Genomic DNA, 12,255 nt, shown 5'->3' on the forward strand with positions numbered 1-12,255 from the left:
GAAGAAGGCCATACAAGAGTCTGTAAGGGAGATTTTGTCTGACAAGGGTACTGTCACAAGCTTAGATGGGTCAATGAGCGGCCAGACACAGTTCAGTGAAGTTGCGAGAATTCCAAGTAAAGTTAAATCAGAACATACAGGGGCATTATATAGATTTGGATGCGCGTAGAATTGGCCTGGATGACAGTGTCGCCATAGACGTCCTGCCAACACTTGTATATGCATTCTATCGGCTATGGGAATTCAGTCATAGATATAGATAGTTTGCTCACATATGTAATTATAATACACAATTACCCGCCGAATCCGCATGATCGAGTGAATTATGACGGCTGTCCGCAACCAGTTGAAAACCATAGAGCCAAATGCCTCAGGACTCTGATGGCTGTCGACATTAAAACCCGTTGTATAAAATCATGTGTCACTTCTAGAGCTCATCACGGCCGATATTGATCTTTATACCCGGATAACTTCGAATTGAGACTTTTCGCGAGGCTTTGATCTGACCCGGAGCTTCTGATACGAGTGCAGTGGTCGTTCCAGGCGGACTCCAAGGCTTTATTCGTCCTTGCCAAACATCCAATCCCCATTTCTGCATTGACGAAGGCGTTATTGGCGTCCCTTTGGGATAGGGAAAGATCCTGTTTGTTGAGAGCTGGTGCACAGCACCAGCTGGGAAAATCTCGGGCTCGAGACCCAGCTTTGCTGGCAGGTCCGGGAATTCCAAAGGGTCAACGGTAACCATGGTAAGTGATTCATAGTGGCTACGGGCCAACTTCTTCAGACTCTCACGTAAGTTGGCCCGTTCGGCTTCCGTAGCAGCAAAGACGTACACCATTGGCCACTCGCGCTAAAACTGGATCAATGGAAACGTTTCCAATGGTGACCAAGATGCTGTCGCAACTTACTTCAATAAAACGCTGATGGTTGTAAGGTAAGAGTTCACCAATTATTGGACGCTTGGTATTATGAGTCAGCCTTTGTAGTCACTTCGTACTGACAACATACCGAAGCTTCTATCACAAAAGATTCAAGAGACACTTGATCGAACGGGTCATTGAGCACCTTGCGGTCTCCATCTATGACCCTGAAGCAGTCAACTGTCGGATTATTCAACTCCTCCTTGCTTTCGTATTTTACAATATGGATGCCGAAAGTGAACTCGTTCTTATATTTCAAGGCCACTGCCTCCAATATAGGTCGAGATACTTCATCATCGGGACGGATATTTGCCACTATGACTACTTCGTCTATGGACCGGAACAATTCCATTGAACTGAGCTGTACGTCAGATACTGATGGTCGCAGGACTCTCGCGGCCCAAGCTGTAATCCTAATTTCATCGTTAGCAATTTTGAGGAGTAGCAAGTATGGGTCATACATACGCGGAAGCTCGGCTGGGCCCTTGATATGTTGCCATAATATTTCCATCCTTCAACAGCTTAATGCCGTAAGATGCCGGCGATCCATATGTCTCACAGACTTCGCCATCTGCACTACAGTCAACGCTAAAGAACGGCAAGTGCGAGGCTGTTGCAGCCACATTCCATTCCAATTCGAGTGCTTTGAATTTATCGCTTTCAACATATCAGTATTTTCCTTGGGTTATCCAGGCTAAGGACTCACTCTGCTGGCTACACAACGGACATATCGTAAGCAGAATTGGTCATAGACGATGGAAGCTACATACCGACACAACTAGATTCACACCATTAGCTCAAAGTCGATCAAAAACAAGACTGCAAGATTTTGTCACGCACAGGCCACCACGGCTGTTTTTTTCTCGTTGGTCAATTCCCCCAACTCTTTCGAAGATGCGAACTTCCAGGCGAAGCTTTGAGCTGAAAGGAAACCGACCCAGGCTAGTAAGCATGCAAGTCGTGCCATGACGGAATCGGCAGCTACGACAACTAGTTAAGCGCACTGAATTCGTCAGGTAACTGATGTTAATTACCTGTGAACGAGGCGGATTGTAGGAGTAGCAATGCAAACGCAAACGTGTTATCTAGGGCGATTGCGAGGTTTCATCGCGCTGCCCTCCATGCCAGCACAATCAGTTCTTAGCGTTGTCGTAGAACTGCAGGGGGTATAATTGCCAATATGCCATCAGCTAAAGAACGTTTTTAAAGAAAAGAAATAAGTAAGGAAAAGAAAGGAAATAGGTTCGCCAAAAAAAAATTTCCTTAATGATTTTCTTAAATGTTCCTAATCGTGGGATTCCACGATAACCATATTAATTATCGCTTTCCCTTAACATTTCAATTTTGCAAGAATATAATAGAAATTATAAGACTAAGCCGTTGAATACCAAACAATGCCATTAACAAGCCTTCGCTATCATGGCTAAAACATTAAGTAATTGACCACGAACAATACCAATAATGTAACACACTATACATACAACGTTATAAGAAGATTGGTAGATAATTTATTATCAAAGTACAAGAGCCGGACAAGTGGTTGCAATCGACAGGGTCTTTCTTTATCGGCCAGCAATGCTTATGGTATTGTGCTATGTGAGTTTCTTAAGCCGAAAGCAATTCCAACCACTCTGAGATAGGTGTTGTATCATTGCTTTGATCAAGTCAGCGCACAGGCTTTTCAAAGTCGGGTTTGGTTGTCTTCACCAAAAACCGAGTATCCACGTTGTAGACTTACCATCTGAACCAGCCTTGCTAAAGTCTTGTGGCTAGGAGGTCATGTCATTTTTATGCCCCGGGTATTTAGCAACAAGCATTGCGACTTTTATGTGGAAGAACTGTAAGCTATTCTATATGAATGGAATCATATGGGATCTTGGATTCCGCAATGGTCAAGCTTGGATGATTGAGTCAACGACTGTTGAAACCTTGTAAACGAGCGGTGAACCCCTTAAAGTACGTGGATGTAAGGGATTTTTTTTATGATTGCATAGAACCAGGCTAATAGCATATCACAAATAGTGACCAATCACCAACAATCACACGCCTTGTGGGCTTTCGCGGCTGAGTAGAAACCCAATCAGACGTAGACCGGAATGAAGTGCCAAACATTCACCCACTCCCGCTGCTGTACCTCTGCTCTTAAATTAGGTGTGAGTCAGTTTTACTTCTAGCCTATGAACCAAAAGTTGCAAGTCTCAATATCTAGATGAAGAACACAAATCCAATGATTACGAAGGGCATCGAACCCCGTCAGTGATATATACATCAGTGTGACGCTATAGATGTGTTCTGTTGCAAAAGGATGGACCAATAATGAATACCAATCTATTACCTGGTAAACCGATTGCCGGATTGTAGAAACTCTTCACGAATGACAGCTGGTGCTCTGCGAACTTGGACTACAGGGGATATCGAATGAGGACATTATACAGCCAGGTCGAGGGTGTTTGTACACTACAGAGGCTAGCAGAAATAATAGGCTCATACAAATGTACCGAGACAAGTATAGTGGCCTAAGCATCCAAGCGCAATTATATGAGACCTGTTAAATGAATGATTTGGATTACTGCGACCAACGTACGTAGACGTCGCAAACTTATTTTTTGTGTCCAATTGGACGACTGGCTGACGTTTCCGTCAAATTCAGATTATTACACTTCATAATGCCTGGATTATAAACTCAATGTAAGGTGTGCCCTGAATTAAAGACAGCGCCATGCTCGAATTGGGCCATCCTGGTTGAAGTTCATTTTGTATATGGACTAGTCTAGTATAGATCAACACCACTGTACGTAATCATTAATCCGAAATGTGTGTGGGATCTGGAATTGTATTGGTTAGCGGCATGGGGTATGTCAGAAAGTGGCCTAAGGAGTCCATCTTGAAACGATCTGCTGGCTCCGGCCCTTTACCCGGTAGCCCGGTCTGGCAGCACTTTATGACAACCAGTGGAGGCATCGTGATCTAGAACATACGTACTGTATTCTTGCCTGCAGCCTGCCATACTGCCTGCTGGATTAACACACTAGGTAGGCTATAACGACAAGCAAGCGAGTCATTAGCACAATGAACTAACTCGATGATGCTATTAGCTGCTATGGTGGCTTAGTCCAGCAATGCACCTAAAATCTTCTAATTTCAAACCTAGCCTTCGTGACAAGAGACTGCGCCGAGATGGTATCCATTCACCTTGCCAGATAAACGACGAAAATGGTAGATCACAGACCGATGGATTGGACCAGGCATCTCGCGTGGTTACCAAGTCAGATGGCAATCTCAGGAACAGGCTATTGTTCAGAGCCTGCGCCGATTAACCCCATCTGGTTCAACGGTTACCACAAGTCATTCGCTTGTCAAACGCCAATAACTAGCTATCTTTATGAATAACAGTAGGATCCAAAGTGTTTGCATGTCTGTGTAACTAGCTCGGTCTGCTCTCACAGGATAGGGGTCATAGACCTTATAATATGATCTGAACGCCCTGTTCTACCTGTCCTGTGCCAGCTAAAATTTGACGATAGATTTTTATTCCTACTACTTGAGTCTCAAACGATTATGGCACAATCCGGGTTCCTTGTACCATCGAGGTACGTGGCAGAAGTCCCCACCGAAACGGACTGTAAGTTACCTTTGCAATTATTTACAAACCTGTCCAGCATGACTCGAGGGAGCATATTGCTTGACAATGGCTTTTGAGCTGTTGAAAGAATTCTGGTGCTTACAAAAGCGCATCTCGTATAAAACCCAAAACAACTACTGATCTTCTATGTGTCAGTGAATATTGCCAGTATTATCTGGGGGTTTTCTCTCGCCTGCAGCTGCTTCACTTTTGCTAAAGCGTCACGCCAGACATGGACTTCCATGCGGCGGATTAAATCAGTTAACGCATATGTAATCATGATTTGGGCTGAATGGGTTGCCTGTCTTATAATTTCTGTGATAAGCTGGTTGTTCCTTAGAGGCGTGATTCCAATCAGGTAAATTCCTCTTGCTATCTTTGGAGCATCCGCTATGCTAATCGTCAATATCTAGCTTCTGGTTTGCTTTCTCTCTTCTCTGCCTATGGGTTGTCCAAATTCAATGTATCATGCAAATAATCATCAACCGTATTGCACTTCTCATGGTCAATCAACAGAAGGCAAGAACGATCAAATGGATTGTATTTCTGATCATATCAGCCATTAACATTAGTGTCTTCTGTATCTGGATTCCGGCAAGACTACAGATCAGCGACACGTATGTTAGCGTCAACAACGTCTGGGATAGGTGTGAGAAGGCTATCATCGCCGTAATAGACATGGGGCTCAACTTCTATTTTATTCACCTGATCCGCGCGAAACTTATCTCGAACGGTCTTACCAAATACACTAGACTGTTTCATTTCAACTTGGGCATGATATGTATCTCTCTGGCACTTGACGTGAGAATCCCCCTAACATCCAAACTGTATGACACGTTGTGTAGTTGCTTACCTTCATCTAGGTCATCCTCATTGGTGTCATGTCTCTTCCCAATAGCGTTGTCTACGTTCAGTTTCACCCTCTCATCTACCTTGTGAAGTTACACATCGAGATGAACATCGCTGATATGATCGCGCGGGTTGTGCGTGCTGCGAACCCACACCACACAGGATCATACGACAAATCCAACTCGAGACGATACGAGGGGGGGCACAAAATGACAACTCTGGTTACAACACGACATAACAACGCTTCGCATGCTAAAGCTGACGAGGGTAATGAAGATCAGTATCCTATGGATGGTATCAAACGGACTATCGAAACGCAGGTGGTACGTGAGCCCAAGGTACAAGACGACGACGACCAAAGCGAATCCAGTTCCACACGTGAGCTGCAGAAGCATTTTGCCATTGTATAAGATGGCAGTTCCGTTTGATGCTGATAGCAGCGAATGGCGTTCTTGCAAATTCATCTAAAGTCTTGCATGCGACAGTTCTAATGCATATAAACCCTCACTCTATATATAATGTCGAATACACGACATGGCTGCTACCAAAAGACAATTGTATAGCAAAAATATCATTTCGGGCAGACAATGCGGCTTTCCACACTAAATGCCAAGAGAACCTGTCACCAATTTGTTGAATAACAATGAAGTTGATACATATTGGCAAACTTGAATTCTACCTGCGTTGCTGTAGTCATCGACTACCCCTTTTCGCTCACGCTTTATGCCATTTGAAACGAATGGTATGCTTATGTCCTGCACATTGCCATGCCAGCGAACTTCCTTTTACGGGTAGGAAATGATATTCCAGGGAGTACGTATCCAGAAGCCTATCATATTGGCTACTAGTCTACCCAGTCATTATGTCACGCTACCGGCAACAATCTCTGAGCCCATGGAAGCACATATATTTTAATATTTTCATTTATCAATGAACGGTATTTTTTTCATCAATGAACGATACTTTTTTCATCAATGCGGATTTTCTAAAAGCAACTCGGGGACTTTTCCTCACACCTACTATGTTTGTATACACCCTTGCCGTAAGTAATGTAATCAGCTCGCAAATATATACATGCCGTAGCACGTGTCGTTGTGACTTGATCTTATATAGTACTTCATATCGATTTGTTGTGTTAGCTAGCTGTATACCCGTCACGACTCATAGTTAGTCAATATACCATATGGAAACATGCTAAAAGCACAATCTTTGGAACATCCACGAAACTCTCCCATCTACGTGTTAAAGCTCTTATGAGATTTCACTTCTTCTTCTTAATCATGTATATCTAAAAATGTAGACAAGTGCTAGTGTGGACAGCAATTAGTAGGGGGGGGGATTCCAGGGAATAATTAAACTATCCCGATATAACTATAGCTGAGGTTAGGAGTCTAATACTAGGAGTCTCCATAAGGATGATTTGAGAAAAAGACATGAAAAAAAGAGGGAAAGAAGAAAATGATGAGAAATCAAGAGATGTGTCATATCACAAGTGCATATCGTTTGTGAGTTAAGAAGGATAACTCGATTGCGAACTTCCTATCAAATACCGCTGAGACGGTATGTTTTTGCTGGACACACATTTCGTTGTTCTTAATACACACAAACCTGAAATGCAAAAGAATAAGATTTCGGCAACTTAGGTAATTAGCTCTAGGGCGAGCGTAGGAGCGAACAAATTAATGAGTCAGTCATAGACCTAGGTACCATATGATGGCGCTTGCTTGAAATTGAACATAGTAAGCTGAAAATATGTATGCGTGCTAATTCGATAAAACACGCGCTGAACACGCTCTCATGGCTGCGTAAACCATAGCAAAATCGGTTCACGCAGCAGCGAGTTTGACGGCATGAAGTAAGGTAATATATGTCGGAACCATTAGTAGAACGGCTGTTCCATTGGCCTCTACAATCATACACAATTATACGCTGGACACCTACGGACGGTACGGTACAGTCTGTGTTATGAAGGAGGTTAAACCCTTTAGGTGTTGTCGGGATCGGCCCCGCGAGCGCAGATAGCGGGTTTCATATACAGGGATTTGGGATAAGGAACAAGGAACAAGTGATGATCGCTGTGTTTGGGGTTTAGTGTTTGTGGAGCCCTCAGAAATGGCACGCTTCCCAACTCGGGAATCTGGCTTCGTCACCCACACAGAAGTGTTTTTGCCTCTAAAATCTTGACACAACCAAATCACAATATCCATGGTCAAACATTTCACGTACAAGTCGGAGCTATTACACATTGGTCCGAACTATGGGCGATAAGCTGAAAGTTGTCAGAGAATGGTTGCAACATGGGCGTGAATGGTAACGTATAATGCAACATTCAGCGACCATATATACATTTAGAAGATTAAATACATGGATAGAATTGGCATATATTCATATACCTGATGAAGCCTGAACTAGATCGCCCACTAGCTTTACTCTCCCGTGCTGCCTAGGGTATCGAGAAGTTATAGCGCAAGAACGGCAGCAAAGATCGCCAGGACTGCGGAACCAGCAACGCTGCCGGCGCCAGCAGTGACCGGGTAGGTCGAAGAGGGGGTTGCACCAGTGGTAGAGTTAGTACCGTAGCCAGGAACAGAGGTACCGACGCTGGGCTTAGCAGTTGCGACAGTAGAAGCGGCGGTGCTCTGGCCGACAGTGACGGTTGAGTAGATGACAGTGCTAATAGAAAATGTCAGCCTTTACTCATAATGGTGGACAGACGGAACCTTCTCGGCGGTATTGACACCGGATGGAGAGGGTTCACATTCTAAATGGCACGCGGCATGTAGAAAACATGCGTGTCCTGGTACTTACGGGATGCAGGTGGTAGTAGAGATGGTCAGGACAGAAGAGCTACCCTCAGCCGGGGACGTGCTCTCAGCACTGTTCTCAGAGGTGGTCTTGCCAGTCTTCACAGTGGTGGGGAAAGGAGCCGCAGAAGAAGGGGCGTAGGTTGGGTAAGCGGCCGAAGGAACACCAGAGGCAACGCCCGAGGGGTATCCGGAAGGAGCAGACCCGGATGGGTAGCCAGAAGGCTTGCCAGATGAGACAGCGGGATAAGTGGAAGGAATCTCGGCGGAGGGAGTCTCGGCAGGGTAGCTGGAAGCCTCAGTTGGGACAGAGACAGCGTATGTAGAAGAGTACACTGCAGTGGATCTAGCAGGGCAGTTTGTGACCTATAAGGGCGTATTAGCTCCTTTCCCTTGAATTATAGCCATCCAATGGTGTGGTGAGACGATGGATAATCATGTTCACGCCAAAATTATTGATGATTATTGAACGCATCCAAGGCTTACCTCGGGTGCACAGCTCGTGATAGTAACGTAGTCAGTACTGTAGACAGTCTTGGCCGAGACGGCACCAGCGAATACAACGGCAACGGTAGAGAAACGCATCTTGATGGTATCTGGGTTTGTTCGTTGGGGAACGTAGTGTTGTCAATGAGTGGTGATAAGCTGAAAGCTTGAGTGAGTTTTTGTTAAAGAATGGACGACGGTTAAGTCAAGAGTTTCAGTTGAATTGGCTTGTTTAGCTGAAGAGGGACAGAAACCAAAGTAGGAATCAAGACGCAGGACAACCAGTATTAATAGGATACACCCACATAACGCCGACAAAGGAGAGGAGACAAACGACTGGGCTCCGGGAGATTAACTGGATGCAATATGCGGGACTAAAGCCCATGATCATCGGGAAAGACACCCATGCGCTGGTTGACATGATGACCGGATCCACTTAAACCGGGGTGATAGACATGGGCAAGCATGGAATAGGCCCCGTGGCCGCCAAACGGGCAAACGTTCTTAAAGTTGTCATCGACGAGCCTTCTCCACAATCGTTGGTGGTCTCATCGCCAACTGATCTCAGTTGAGTGGGCAGAGTGGGCAAAATGGGTTAGTTGCTTCAGACAATCTTGTGTGTTTGTTTGGGTCTGGGCTGAGCTGGCTGCCCCCCCGGTGATATAGTCAGTCCAATAACGATACAGGACTTGGCACATTCATGGAAATTGAATCTAACCAGCGGTTGCGAAGGGTCCATAAGGGCTGCTGATTTGTGTGGTGTCCGGGACGATGGGTTTCGACCCTTGTCCAATCTACATCGGACATGGTGGCATACATAGCTACAGTATTACAAGGGCAGTGCAAGGACTTGCTTGAGGGGTACCGCCGAAATCCGTCCTTGCTTGACATTTGTACACTGTGATTAGCCTCCTGTCGATTCGGTACTTGCATTGCCTTACTACATATGTACATATATAGCCACGATATGAGAGTGGGAAAATAGCATTAGGTTCATCAGAGTCAAAGCCGAGGTTCTGTGTGTGTAGTTCAGCACATTAAGGGCTACTAAAATATCTATTAGTCTATTATAGTAGAGATTGACAGCCAAGTCTTTACAATAAGATAACCAAGTCGAATGGACAAAGCGTCAACGTCAATGTCCATGACTGTCACAGGTGCGCCGCATGCTTGCAGCCAATTTCTGCCCGGGCCTGCCACTATAAGCACTCCATCTCTGTGAATTATGTATTCCGCGCAACTTCTGTGCACTTCTTGCATCATCAACTTGTTCAAAAGGGAAATGCGGCACATTCATTGTGTTCTGGAGTTGCGCAGGCTACGGATTAGGTACCCCGCGATTTGTGGTACTCAAACAACCCGTATCTATTTTCCAGGATGGGTGTTGAGCAACACAAGACCAAATCCACAATGAGATCGTCCAGGATTGAGCTGCGCTCAGGGTCCTACTGTGTAGGTAACATTAGACCCAACCAGGAATGTCCAAAGCACACTGGCACTTGGGCTACAATACAAAGTATGCCGCTCAGATCTGGGAGAATGGTCTAACCTAGCAGATCAGGGCCCAGGGAATGGAATGGTGTGCTAGAGCTAATGCAGGTACCGACGCCTCTCGGCCTCCTTCCCTCGTCGTCAGTGCTTTGGATTTACAGGAGTTAAGCCGTCAATGCCTCCAGACCGAATTTAACGACCAGGTCGTTAATTTCGTTCGTTGGCAATTCAACCCCTGCTGAAGAGGCTCTGTAATTAATCGGAGAAACCAAACACATCTTATTTGCAACAGCATGCCCGGAGAAGTGAAGAGTGCCTGTGAAATTGTCATTTGCGACTGCGAGCCCTGGAGAGTAGTCTAGGGTTCTACCCCACCGACTCGCTGCACGGGAAATAGCCCTATCATTCCTTCAATTTTACTTGACCGCTCCGTAATCCGCAATCTAAATGTCAAGCATTGAGACGAGCAGAATTCATAACAACTTGATACCATGCAACCTCATACTGGCCATAAGCATCATGGAAGACGACTACGTAGACGTTGAATACCGTTGCAACATGGCATCACCCACTGTCGGGTTATACTTGATCAGAGACATGCATGGACAAGTGCCTACGCTCATAGTATTCAATTACCTATCAGCAAGTGGTTCCAATAATAGATCATCGTGGACTACTAATGGTGCGACACGCACATGAATAGATCAGCAATGCCAGTATGCCTCGCAAGCAGGCAAGCCTCGATGTCTCTGCTCTCTAATGATACGTGCCGCCACTACCGTAGACTAGACTAAGGTTAGTCTAAATACTAAATACCATTGTGACAAGCTGTGCTCGTCGATCACAATCCGCTGGTGGCTGATTACGTCGTTGGTATAGGCCATGTAGGAAGAGTAACTTGGTCGCAGTAATGCGTCGAACTCTTCCAAGCCAAGGAACAGGGGGGAAAAAGCAAATTCCTTTATCTTTAGGTATGGCGGCTATATCTATCAGTGGAGACTACAAAGTTTACTTGCACGCTGTTTGAGAGATATTGGTTTTGTCGAGGATCAACGCCATCAAAAGTTCCCCAGAGGTTTTTCGCCAGTTTATTACCGTCCATGACCTGGAGGCAGTCAATTGTCTCTTGATCTTTTATACTCAGATGCACCCAAGTGCATTAACCTGTTCTAAGTTGCTTCGCGGTCGGTAGTGGTAGTCTGTGTAGTATAGCAACGAAAACAAGAGCTCATCGAAACAGTCTTGTATCCACCTCATAGGCTTGACGGTGAACTATCCGCTTGCCCAGTATGTTTCGTTGATAAGCAAAGGGTATTTCAAAGACTTCGAAAAGTTGCTATACCTTTGTTATATAGACTAAGATCGAGATATTGAAAGGTGAGTATTCGGCTTCGCCGGTGGTTTGATGAGATAGACAATAATGACTATCGATTTTATAGGTTGATACGTGCTTAATCGGAGTAGCTTGGCAAATGATGTGTTCCGGCATACATTCGAAGCGGTCCTAGGAACCGGTACAAGGGCACTATACAGACGATGATTTCAATCGCTGTGTCCGAATGCATGGTCATATCAATCGCTAACACAATGTATCTTCACCTCTCCACTAGTCTAGCCTATACTTTATACGCCATCCTTTGCGGCTAAGCGTTTCATGGCTTACAGTTACGACGAATTACTATAAGTAGCCGAGTATTTCATCTGATCATCTCACCAACATCGAGAAGTTGCTCGCGTGCCTGATGTCATAATAAAGAGCCATGTTACCGGTATCAACAAAAGCGCGTCGGTGGTCAAATCAGTATTAGAAAGCCATTCTCTCGACTGGTCTTGCTAGAACAGGGCTATAGCGCCTGTTATAAAGCCAACTCGTGGACGCTTGAGAGCTGCCATGGCCAATTCTGCCACGATGGGTTTTTTTTAATCATTTTTTATAATTTAAAATTTGAACTGACATTGAATGAACGCAGTAGGTTGCTTGAAAGGTTTGAGCGAGCTAGCCCTGGTGTAGACTGCTGAGAAACTGAAATCTGCTCGAGTATTTACATTAGTGTCTTCAGGCTGGAGAAAAGACGAGCGGTGG

General features: G+C 45.1%; 3 protein-coding genes across 3 annotated transcripts; 1 reads left to right on the forward strand and 2 right to left on the reverse strand.

The window, feature by feature from the left end:
• Positions 1-427: 427 nt before the first annotated feature.
• BKA67DRAFT_654519 (uncharacterized protein) lies at positions 428-1,887 on the reverse strand (the record flags this gene model as incomplete). Its single annotated transcript, XM_046106576.1, has 7 exons — positions 428-850; positions 909-959; positions 1,009-1,333; positions 1,386-1,577; positions 1,627-1,634; positions 1,691-1,698; positions 1,761-1,887. 7 exons carry the CDS (start codon positions 1,885-1,887, stop codon positions 428-430), a joined length of 1,134 nt encoding a protein of 377 aa, XP_045965532.1.
• A 2,591-nt stretch (positions 1,888-4,478) lies between these two features.
• BKA67DRAFT_590356 (uncharacterized protein) lies at positions 4,479-5,801 on the forward strand (the record flags this gene model as incomplete). The annotated part of the gene is made up of 4 exons (XM_046104581.1): positions 4,479-4,542; positions 4,699-4,900; positions 4,956-5,343; positions 5,406-5,801. The coding sequence occupies 4 exons, from the start codon at positions 4,479-4,481 to the stop codon at positions 5,799-5,801; spliced, it is 1,050 nt and encodes a 349-aa protein (XP_045965533.1).
• A 2,149-nt stretch (positions 5,802-7,950) lies between these two features.
• Positions 7,951-8,863, reverse strand: BKA67DRAFT_84427 (uncharacterized protein). The gene is made up of 2 exons (XM_046109482.1): positions 8,682-8,863; positions 7,951-8,561 (listed from the first exon to the last, which is right to left on the reverse strand). Exons 1-2 carry the CDS (start codon positions 8,778-8,780, stop codon positions 8,196-8,198), a joined length of 465 nt encoding a protein of 154 aa, XP_045965534.1. The 5' UTR covers positions 8,781-8,863; the 3' UTR covers positions 7,951-8,195.
• Between the last annotated feature and the right edge of the window lie 3,392 nt (positions 8,864-12,255).

This window comes from Truncatella angustata (genome assembly GCF_020726525.1).
Source record: "Truncatella angustata strain MPI-SDFR-AT-0073 chromosome Unknown BKA67scaffold_1, whole genome shotgun sequence".
NCBI classification, from domain to species: domain Eukaryota; kingdom Fungi; phylum Ascomycota; class Sordariomycetes; order Amphisphaeriales; family Sporocadaceae; genus Truncatella; species Truncatella angustata.

Coding starts and splice junctions, on each gene's coding strand:
- BKA67DRAFT_84427 (XM_046109482.1), bottom strand. CDS start 8,780: ATGCGTTTCTCTACCGTTGCCGTTGTATTCGCTGGTGCCGTCTCGGCC. Junction 8,562..8,681: donor TCACGAGCTGTGCACCCGAG/GTAAGCCTTGGA, acceptor ACGCCCTTATAG/GTCACAAACTGCCCTGCTAG.